Genomic DNA, 10,683 nt, shown 5'->3' on the forward strand with positions numbered 1-10,683 from the left:
TGTCTGGCTCGAAGGAAGATGAATAAATAAATTATTAGGTCTCGTTATGCTCTTTTTGGTTTTAGAGAGACTACGTCAGAGTTGTAATAAAATTACCAAATATTATGTAAATAATACAAAAAATCGTACGTCAAAATGCTACAGTTTACCATTTTTATCATTTAAAGTCAAGAGATTTTTATGAAAAAAGTAAATGATACTTGGGATGTATAAAGATGATCCTATGAAACGTAATATTTTAATTCTTCAAATCACGGCGGAGTAAATAATATTTTCCAGAATATTCAAGCAGTTGTTGACTATATGCCAGAAAGTTGTTTTCAAAGAGAAGAAAAAAAAGAGGCTGATCTCAGGTTAGAGCGATTGTTGACAAACTCCTGCGACTGTTATTTTTCAGTGGACATTTTGCTGTGATACCTCGTTTAATACCAGAAGAAACGCTGCCGAGCAGGGAGTTTGAAAAACTCTGCCTCTATTTAAAGGCTGCAGGTATTTGGTCTAACTTGATCTTTATTCAGAATTTGCCAGAGAGAACGATATGAGTTAAGTCAGAGATAGTAGCGCGGTTTACTCTTCGGGGCGCGCAAAACACTGAAAATCTTTAGGTAGCATTTAAATAATTATATCAAACTTTGAAGAGCAGATGCTACAATTTGTACGTTATCCATGGGAGACGGTAATTTGATCTTCAAATTCTAACGAGTTTTCCTTTGAAATGTTTCAGTATTCAATATGATATACATACTTTGTCATGGTGGTTTTGCTTCCGTGAGGTTTTACACGAGGAAGATACATTGTTAAAAATATTTAGGTACTTTTTAAACAAACAATTATTTTCTAGAAAGAGAAAAATCGTCTCGTCATTTAGTGTTGTCTTTTTATTTCAAAACAACAATTGGTTTTCCATATAAAAGAAATAATAGCGCTCAGCTAAACGTCTCTAAAAGTTTTGATAGACGCTTTGCGATAACTTCATTTACGGAAGTGTATCCATTGTAAGCGGTGAGCGGTGAGGACTATTTTGTTATCTTTACACCACAATGTCTCCTGCTGTGAATTTCCGTCACCAATATGCTAGAAGGGTGGAAGAGCGTGGTGCATATTCAAGAAAAATCCCAGACCTTGACAGGCAATTTTTTTTTCGATGATTATCAAGTTTTCGCATTCTGTGCAGCATAACGGCAAAGAACTGATAATTTTCCCTGCACTGTTTAATCGGGAGTTAAATTTTTAAAGCATGAAAATAGGCCTTTTGAGATCACACATTTTTGTAAACAAGGTTTTAATTTTTTCAGGCTTCAGTTTCTGACAAATTGTAAATTATTTAGGCAAAGATATAGGCCCGAGGGACAAAAATCGCATTTTATACGTAACCATAGTTACTATGACGTATTCATGACGCGACAATGCTTTTTGAATGGCGAAAAGGTTGATTCACATGCTGCAACGGCAATGGTAATTTACAGCAATAAAAACGGATGTCAGACATGAAAAAGAAGAGAAAAATTAGCATAACCTAATGCAGTTGTCGCCAAAAGGTATTTTTATGCAGTTAGCTAACATTTCTTCAGCCCTGTCGCCGCAAGGTGGTAGTAAAACAATCTTGAATTGCTTTTCTCTCCACTTGACATCTCGTAAAGTAATATTGAAATGAAGTATTGTCTTCGTTTCGCCTTCAACAAATGAAAATTGCACATTCAAATGTTCATTTATTCAAATCATCAATTACAATCATCGGAGGGAATTTCAATTAGGCCTTGTGTACAATGTTTTTCTTAGTTTTTGCTGCATTTTTATCAACTTAAAAGCGGAGACAAGATAGAATTTTCGCGGGAAGGAAGACAATTTTACACCACTCTTGCGTTCTTCAAATTTTGCTTGGTAATTTTGGCTAAGAACTGTAGATTACTTTTGGAGAGATAAACATCTCTACAGGGAGCTGACGAAAAGTGTGTTTCCGAGAAAAGGCGTAAAAATGTGCATTTTTTGTTTGGGTTTAATCTTTTCTTCTACCACTTCAACTGAAAATCCTCACCGAGTGACGTTTTTTCAATCACAGCCTCTGGTCATGACCAAATGTAAGTAAGGCTAGCTTAGGTTTATTTCAGCTTGTTAGATTTATTGAGCACAGGTTAGCCTAACAGTATAATTTCCAATAGCATGAGCCGTGTTAAGAGGTTATAAAAAATTGAGGGGTGAATAGAATTAAAAGGGAATTTACAACTTTTAAGTATTATTCTTCAACCAGCTTACTCTTGGATTCATCCAGATTCGATTGTTTTTTATGTATGGCTTTCTGTGGACTAAAATACTTTTAAGTATAATTTGTCCTTAATATTTTATAACCTAAATGAATCACATTTAGCCGCTAACATAAGCTTATGTATGTTTGTTTTATCAAATTTTGAGACAACAAAAATGTACTGGCGTAGAGAACGAAAGAGGTTTACATCAAGTTCGCCGCTTCGAAAATGTGGTTTGCTGTGCCGTCGGATTTTGGTGATATCATTGTTCGTTGGTTGCGGTTTAATGTTTAAAGCGCTGATAACAGGATTGGAATGGAGCGACGGTAAGTATTTCAGCTCTTTTTGTAAAACTCTAACAGCTAACTTTTTAAGGTATTGATCAAGGCTGTTTACGTTTACTGACTTGCACTATAAAATGCAAAAAAAACATGTAAGAAATGCATAACAATGAACACGATCGGCAAATTTTATAGTGCCTGATATTATCTTCAGCCAGTTTTCATAAAATATTCAGTTTTTCAGGGAAGCAGTGTCTTTTTGAAAAATGGAATTTCTGCCGGCTCTTTATAAACAAACTCAATTTTTGACAGAGTTCAAAGATAAAGGCTGAGGTAATTTGGGTTTACTTCTAAACGTGTAAGCCTGGTTGATCATAAACGAAGAGCCATAAATAGTTCAAGTGTTTAAATTTAAGCTTACAATTCTCAAACCAGAAAATTAAAAAATATTTATATTCACAACATAAACCGACCTAGCGGACGATCCAGTTGTATGGTGGAATTAACCTCAAATTTTGCCGCTAAAATCAGTTTATCTGGCTCCACCAAAAGATCTCTTCTGATTCATGTAAGTTTATTCAGCTCAGCGAAAATGTAGACGAATTTGGGAAAATGATGGAAGTTGCTAGTGTAAGCTGTCAACGCAAGAGACAGGTATATTTTCGTTGAGTGACAATTAGAAAACTAAATCTTTCTCGATAAAAAAGCCAATAATTTGTATATGATAATTACTTATATGTTTGAAGCAAGCGGCTGTATAATATTTGCGTTTTGCTGGTTAAGTGATACAAAATACAGACCTCTAAGCCAAGGGAAGAAAAGATGATTAATTTTTCGTTTCCCACCATAAAGTTACATGCGATGAAAACAGGCATGAAGCCCTTACGTTTTTGTTTGTAGTACAAACGAGTTACAGCTTATAATAACCTCCGTGATCTTCATGAGTCCATTCTCTGTTTTTTTTCTCTAACAAGATGTTTATAACTGAGTATACTTGACGTATCGCAAGAAATGCTTCGGGGAGTAAAATTTTAAACCTTCTAAAACGGGTAATTATACTATGTCACCGAGAAAAGAAATAGAAGGCCACCGTTAAATACAACAGTCCTCTTTAATCTTAAATCTGAAAAATACAAAACCTAGTACCTGTCTGGGCATTAAAATAAAATTGGAATTGATACTGTCAAGATATCACTAATTGCACTAATTTCACTAAAAGCACTAGAGGTTTACATAAAAATTTGGTGATCGGTAAGATTAGATTAGTTTAGATAGACTTCGAAAACTTCGATTGTTCTTTTTTGAGACAAAATCTTTTGAGTCTCAACTTGAACCTCGCCGCTTTCGCTGCAGTTGCCCAATTACTATACAAATAAAATGCTTCAAAATTGTCCCGAAAGACAAATATTTTTAATTCACCTACGGCCTTGTTTGAAAACAATTACACTAGAGGTGTTAAGTACACCCTTTGAAATGACCTGCATCTTAGGTTATTAAAAAATGCAAATTTTGTTTTCCTGGCTACACACTATTGCTGTGTAAAACGAAAGAAGGACAAAAATCGCAAAAACAAAGGTTTTCAATTGTCTTGTGTACAGTGTTTCCGTAAAGTGATGTGGTTCTTTGACTGATCCCATGTTCGGATTAAGGATTAAGCGAAGAATAGACAAAACTCTCTAAATATTGCCCTCAGTTTGAACGGCGTCAATAAACTAGTGTTCGTTCGTACCTTCGACACCTCCTGTGTTCTACCTTGAGTGTGAAGTTAGAACTTCCTTCCTTCTGCGGTAAATAGAAGCAACTTTTGTTTCTAAACGGGATGATTTAAATTGAGTACATTACAAATTGATTGTCTATTCCACACAACAATATCACTAAATAAGTATTGAAAGTAAGCAATGTATTTTATCTTTCCCTTTAAATATTATTACCTGTTTTTGTTTCAAGATTTCACTCTACCCATCTTTGAAAACTTTGTTTATTTAATGAGAGATTTAGAGTCACGAATACGGCAAACGGCAAACGTGAATTTGTACCACGTGACCAATTTTCCCCTTACTTTGCGCTTTACTGTTCATTACCTCTACCCCAAAATTAGTAGCTTCGCGTTAGTTTTGTCCATAAAAATTGGTTTGAACTGTTTTTATCTGCACGTTGTCTATATTGAAAAATTGTCAACTTGAATCTGACGTTTACCGTTTGCCGTAAACGGCACTCTAAATCTCTCCAATTTCTACCCTAATGAGGAGTATTCATTACCATTTGAGAGAAGGCTAGGATAAGAAAGCGTTTTTCAGAAACCACCGTCAGTTAGCACTTTCACTTCGGTGCTTGCCGTTTATTTCAACTATTAATTTTCTTTAACGAGCAAAGCTCTTAAAAGTTATTGCGACAGCTTTGTAAATTTTGCAAAACTACAAGAAGCCTAAGTAAAGGAAGCTTCACAAGCATAAAAGGAAATTAATTCTCTTGAATATGATTCTTTTTCTTCGCCACTATATCATTTATCAGCCATCTACGTCCTGAAGAATATTTCTGGGGGGATGAAAAGACTATAATGGATCTTGAAAGTTCTACTAAACGACTCTCGTTTTTCTTGTTTTTTTCTACAGAATCTGTTTTTCAATCAAGGCATCTGCTGTCAACGGTGGAGTGGGAAACGTGCAACTTTGAAATAGGCCACGAGAGAAACTACTCTAATCGAGAGTCTTGGACCGCGCCCCGTAAGGCTTATGCCTGGCTAGCATTGCACATATTTCTTATTCTTGTTATCTTTGTAGGTAAGTGAAGGTGTCGTTGTCACAATTTAGGGAACGTTCTCCGGAAAAACAGAACTTTTTAAATTTACCATTGATGCATGAGACGCGTTTCGACGCTACTTTTTTATCATGACATATTACAGTATAAAAACAGGTATTAAAATAAACTTGTTTGAAAATCATCGCTGAATTTTAGCGCGCCCGAGTACAAATGAATTATGTAATCGATTACGTAGACCGGTAAAACCTTTTGGATTAGTTAGCAAGTGATGTTTTTGCTCTTGTCATTGTTCTGTAATCTAAAGAAACGACGGCGCGCGTTTATCTGCTTACCACAACACAGCTAGGCCTATCTTTCTTACTGTTTCTGGCTAGTTTTTGTGATTGTTTGATTTCGAACCCAGTACATGAAAAAGGGGAGGAAAACTATGAAAAAAATCCTTTTTTTTTTCATTACTTTTTCACTCTTTCACTGGAGTATGGCGACTTTCGCCGGGTTTGGTATAGCGCCGCGGATTTTATGAATTATATTTTCGCGATTCTTTCTTTTCTCCGCTCTAAAACACGTTCTTTACCTCATTAACTTCTGAATCTCTTTATTAGTAAAAAAAGTAATTGTACCAGCTGTAAGGCGTCTTGACGTATTTCAATATAACTAATAAATGAACACGACCAAGTCTCCTAATTTTCATTTTGTTTTTTATTTCTTAGCGCTTGCGATTATTTGCGACGACTTTTTTGTACCGTCATTAGAAGCTATCTCGGAAAAACTTGATTTGTCCGAGGATGTTGCGGGTGCAACCTTCATGGCGGCGGGTTCCTCTGCACCAGAACTTTTTACCTCCGTTGCTGGAGTCACGGTTGAAAGCGATGTTGGAATTGGGACAATAGTAGGGTAAGAACGTCCCTTGAAAAGTTTTGATTTGCAAGTATCATACAAGGGCTATTTGCTGAGCCATGGGGAGCTGCGCGACTTATGGGCTATTTGCACGGGTAATTTTATTGGCAATTTTTTGCGCACTAGGACGGAAAACCCAAATCGCACCTGTAAGCAGTCGGAAATTTTACCGCAATTTTTTAATTGCAGCCAAGTGGCTGCAATTTTGATAATGATCGAAACTCCAGCAATTTCCCGTAAAAATGCCAACTTCTGTGCACCACATTTTTATTTTGGCATTGAGATCGACGATGCTTTCACGCGACAAAATGCGCGTTAAAATCGCCTATGTAAATACGTGTTTTGGGCAATCGTAACCTTTCTGTTATCCCTGTGAACTCCAAAGAGCGTAACCAGTGCTCTGTAGTTAACTCAGTAGAAGCGGGAAGGGGGGGGATTACTCGGGGGAAACGTTTGTGCAGCGATTCTCTACCCAGTCTGTCAAATAACCTTTGTATAGGTAATCATGCGATTCCGAGTTCGATTTGGAATTTATTTGCACGAGTGTGTTTTTCAAAAAGTATTAAGAAATTTGAGCTCCCTGCAAAAACATGCGAATGAAAACTAGAGTTAAAGTTAACTATAGATTTGTGGATTTCTTTGCAGCGATTTAAAGTCCATTGTATGAAGCAAATGTAAAAGGCATAGACGGGAGCTTCGCTTTTAGCTTTGCTTAAATCTATATATTAGTTATGCTACTATAAAGTGCAGGTAAACAGCCACAGGAGGCTATATTGAGTTGGGATTCCTTCTTTTTCTCTCTGCAGGAGTGCAGTATTCAACCTGCTTGTAATTATTGCCCTTACTGCGGCTTTGGCTGGAAAGGTACGTCAGTCTTATTTATTAGAGACATTTAGAATCACCGCCGTAACGCCAAACGACGACAAACGTCAAATTAAAGTTGACGATTTCTTAAAATGTACAGAAACGCGTCCTTGGGTGCCGTTTTTTTTAGTGGATAATGTGTTTGTTTGTTTGCATCTGTCTAAGGAGGACACCTCCAAAAAAATCTTAAGTTTGGCTAAATCTATATTCTGACCTTTTTCATTCTTGAAACCTATTTAAAACACATTCGGAGGAAAAATATGTTCAATTTCATTATTTTTTATTCTTGTTTTTCGTTATCATGGTGTTTGAGTAACAAAAACTATTATTGCAAACCCACCCGACCTTTATTACATCTATGGATCGATTAAGGATTCTGAGAAACTGCCCACCTTCCCCTCCCCTAAGCCAACAGTTTACCTCAAGTGAGAAGTAAGTGTTAATGTTAGCTTACGGGAGGGGTAGGTGGGTACTTTCCCAGAGACCTAATTTGATCCACATTTTTCACTAAAAAGTCTTCAACCATTCTAGCAATTACTTGAAACATAATATACAGAATTTAACAACTAAAATATGATTTCATTGTTGCAAAGTTACAATGATTACTACAATACAGTGAGTATCGGACTTCCATTCGCTAAAATGTTAACACAGTATAAATTCGAGTGAAGTTTAAGATGATTCCTTAGTAAAAGAACCTAACATAGATTGTAGATAAAACTTGGTACACTGATGTAACAAGTCAAGAAGATGATAAAAAAGTAATAAAAAGTGGGGGCCATCGTGCTTGTTTTGACGTCACAATGCTGACAAATACGGCTATTTAGGACCCTTTGACAAAAACCGTGTGCAACCCAAAACTAGACAAAAAGGAGAGGTTTTTTCGATGATGCATGTGGTATCGCACATAATTTGACTTTCTTGTATTGTTTATCCACTTACGTACCAGAAAAATGCCTTTTAATGCCTTTTTTTTACTTTACGGTCCAAAGTAGAATTCAATTGCACACGCGCGCTTTCGACCGCTGATGGCTCAATCCGTACAATTTAGCAAAATTGCTAAAAAACTGAACATAGATTTGTGCCAATTTTTTCCTCATCGAAAGGAAGCAATTTCCTTATTAAAATCATGAAATAAAAAATGGGGGTCACCGTACTCGTTTTTGTGGTAGAGCTGCAGAAAGTGCGCACCAAAAGCATTTTCTCCGATTTTTGAGAGAGGACTGGGTCGAGTTTCAAAAAAGACTACGTGTGAAAGGGGGAAGAAATTATTAACAAAAACGGTTTTACATAATTTACATCGAGATATCACATTTAAGACACAATGTGATAAAGAAAGTGAGCAAGCACAGGTTGAACATCCACTATCGAGGTTCTCCGTGGGGAGGTCGAACTCAGCACTGACACGCGTACTGCTTACGTTATGCACATTCCCGACACATTGAGTCTCACCTCGGCAAGAAACAACCGCAGGCAAAAAAATTCCAATAGCGTTTCCCTTCAGTCAACTTCATTTTAGTAATGTTACTTCACATGCTCTTTTTTACGGCGGCCATCTTGTTATGCGCAGTAAGAGATGCGCAGTGCTAAACCAGGGAATCACCTTAAGTTAGAAAGTTAAACCAAACGAAAAAAAGTTGAGTAAATAAAGCAACCACGTTTAGCACAGTGAAACCGCAAATTTACAGACACTTAAAGGTCAAGTAATACGGGCAACATTTTCGCACAACTTGTCGCGCAACATTGTTGCGTTGCAAGTTGAAAAGGGCTGTTGCCCGTATTACCATCTTCCCTCTCAACTTGTCACGCAACAAATTTCGATGTTGCAAGTTGCGGCTCTTTGAAAAAATCATGCGTTGTGATTGGTCAACATTGTGTTTTTGTGTCAGCAAACAAAATGGCTTGTTGACCTTCTGTGATTTCTTTTTTTACCTCCCTTGTCAATACCGTTCTAAGGCTATGTAGCTGTTTTTTAAGACAGTTTGGTGAAATGTTAAATTTTTGACATAACCCTTCCAGAGCTCTTGACCTCCGTGACTTGTTTTTATACTGTGGTCCACAAGTTTCCCACAGACAAGAGTGCTTTTCAAGTTCTTTGCACAAATCTTTTCTTTGGGCCTCTGACATTTTTTCACTAATAAATTCACAATCTTGGGTCTCAGCATTCTTAACCTCCACAACCTCGGCCATGTTTACTTTGCCCAAATCGGATATGCCCGAGGTCAAGCGCGCGCTTACTCACCATCTTTCCCGCGTTTTTGGTGCGGGAAAATTGACCAATCACAAGTGTTGTGAAGTGTAGCAAGTTGTGATGCAAATGATAAAATTGAAAGTTTGTTGCAAAAAGTAAAACTCAGGTCTCCTTTGCGCAATATGTTGCCACAACTTGCAACATCAAGATTTGTTGCGTGACAAGTTGAGAGCGAGGGTGGCAACAACGCTTTTCAACTTGCAACGCAACAATGTTGCGCGACAAGTTGTGCGAAAATGTTGCCCGTATTAATTGACCTTAAGGAGAAGTTAAGAATGTATTTCTTTCAAAAGCTGGCGACAGAAGCGCGATTCCCTGCCAAACGGTGAACCAAAGTAGAATCCTGCGGCTAGCAAACGCATTTTCTCTGTGATAAGATGCTACTGAATACGACTGGTTTATTCCTTTATCTTTACGTTAAACCCAGCTAACAATACTGTCAATACTTCTCAATTCTGTCAAAAATATTTTTTTGGAGCCAGTTCGGTTAATAGGCTGATTTAGCAACAGAACGGGAACGTCATTTGACGACGGGAAAGCTCGCGGAAAGGACTAAACTCGACTTCCGGTGCGCAATTTGCGGCTCTGCCATTGGTCAAGCCTAATATGAAGCCGTTTCATTTTCGATGGGTTTGAATAAGGTTCAGCAAACTTTTATTGTGGTACAGAACCGGAAAATTTGACGCGAAATAAAAAAAAAAAAACAAAACAATGGGAGTATTTTTTTTACCTCTTGGTTAATTCGCAAAGAAGAATTGTTGTTGAACTCAAAATATGCTAAAGGGTTCTCTAGTTATTTTAAACAATGTTATTTTGCGTTTTAAACTGTGCGTTGAAATTTTCTTTGTGTTCAACTACTTATTGAGTTGGGCGCGATAAAAAGCTTGCTTTTTTAATCATCAGTCAAATTTCAAACAACATGACTCAGACAATGCAGATGGTGCAGAGTTCACAAAGTTATGCATTTTACCGAGTTCAGCTAACTTTAAAAAAATGTTATAATAAAAAGACTGAATGTTCTATTAAATGGAAATTATTTCCCTGTTATGTTATCGCATTGGCCAAGAAGGAATTAACTCTATACACTTTGAGATACTTTTAGGTACTTTATCCATGCCTTTTTTTGCTTGGGCAAGAAAATTAAAATAAACTGTTGATACCCGGTTACTTACCTTGTACAAAGCGCGATTATAACATTGCTTGCAAGAGGAACATTCACCACAATATGAATAAACCAAGTCTAGCTTCAACAGTGTTTTAGGAAACACCTGCAGCCAAACCCAAAAGTGAGCTCAGATGACTCTGACTGTCATCAAGAATAAATAAGGACTTATGATTATCGAAATTTCCGAACTGGTGAGGCTACAACATTTACGTTAATTGAACG

General features: G+C 36.9%; 1 protein-coding gene across 5 annotated transcripts in view; it reads left to right on the forward strand.

Moving 5' to 3' along the window:
* Nucleotides 1-378: 378 nt before the first annotated feature.
* LOC140950037 (sodium/potassium/calcium exchanger 4-like) overlaps nt 379-10,683 on the forward strand; it is an 18,766-nt gene continuing 8,461 nt past the window's right edge. Inside the window, exons 1-5 of one of the 5 annotated variants that reach the window (XM_073399197.1) lie at nt 379-489; nt 2,410-2,569; nt 5,137-5,304; nt 5,995-6,178; nt 6,988-7,045. In XM_073399197.1, coding sequence (XP_073255298.1) covers nt 2,419-2,569; nt 5,137-5,304; nt 5,995-6,178; nt 6,988-7,045 — 561 coding nt within the window. In that variant the 5' untranslated portion in view covers nt 379-489; nt 2,410-2,418. Of the gene's footprint in view, nt 490-1,308; nt 1,539-1,583; nt 2,079-2,409; nt 2,570-5,136; nt 5,305-5,994; nt 6,179-6,987; nt 7,046-10,683 lie in introns of those variants that run through there. The other 4 variants (XM_073399195.1, XM_073399199.1, XM_073399198.1 and 1 more) reach the window with 4 other exon arrangements.

The sequence above is a fragment of the Porites lutea genome, chromosome 10 (assembly GCF_958299795.1).
Source record: "Porites lutea chromosome 10, jaPorLute2.1, whole genome shotgun sequence".
NCBI classification, from domain to species: Eukaryota; Metazoa; Cnidaria; class Anthozoa; order Scleractinia; family Poritidae; genus Porites; species Porites lutea.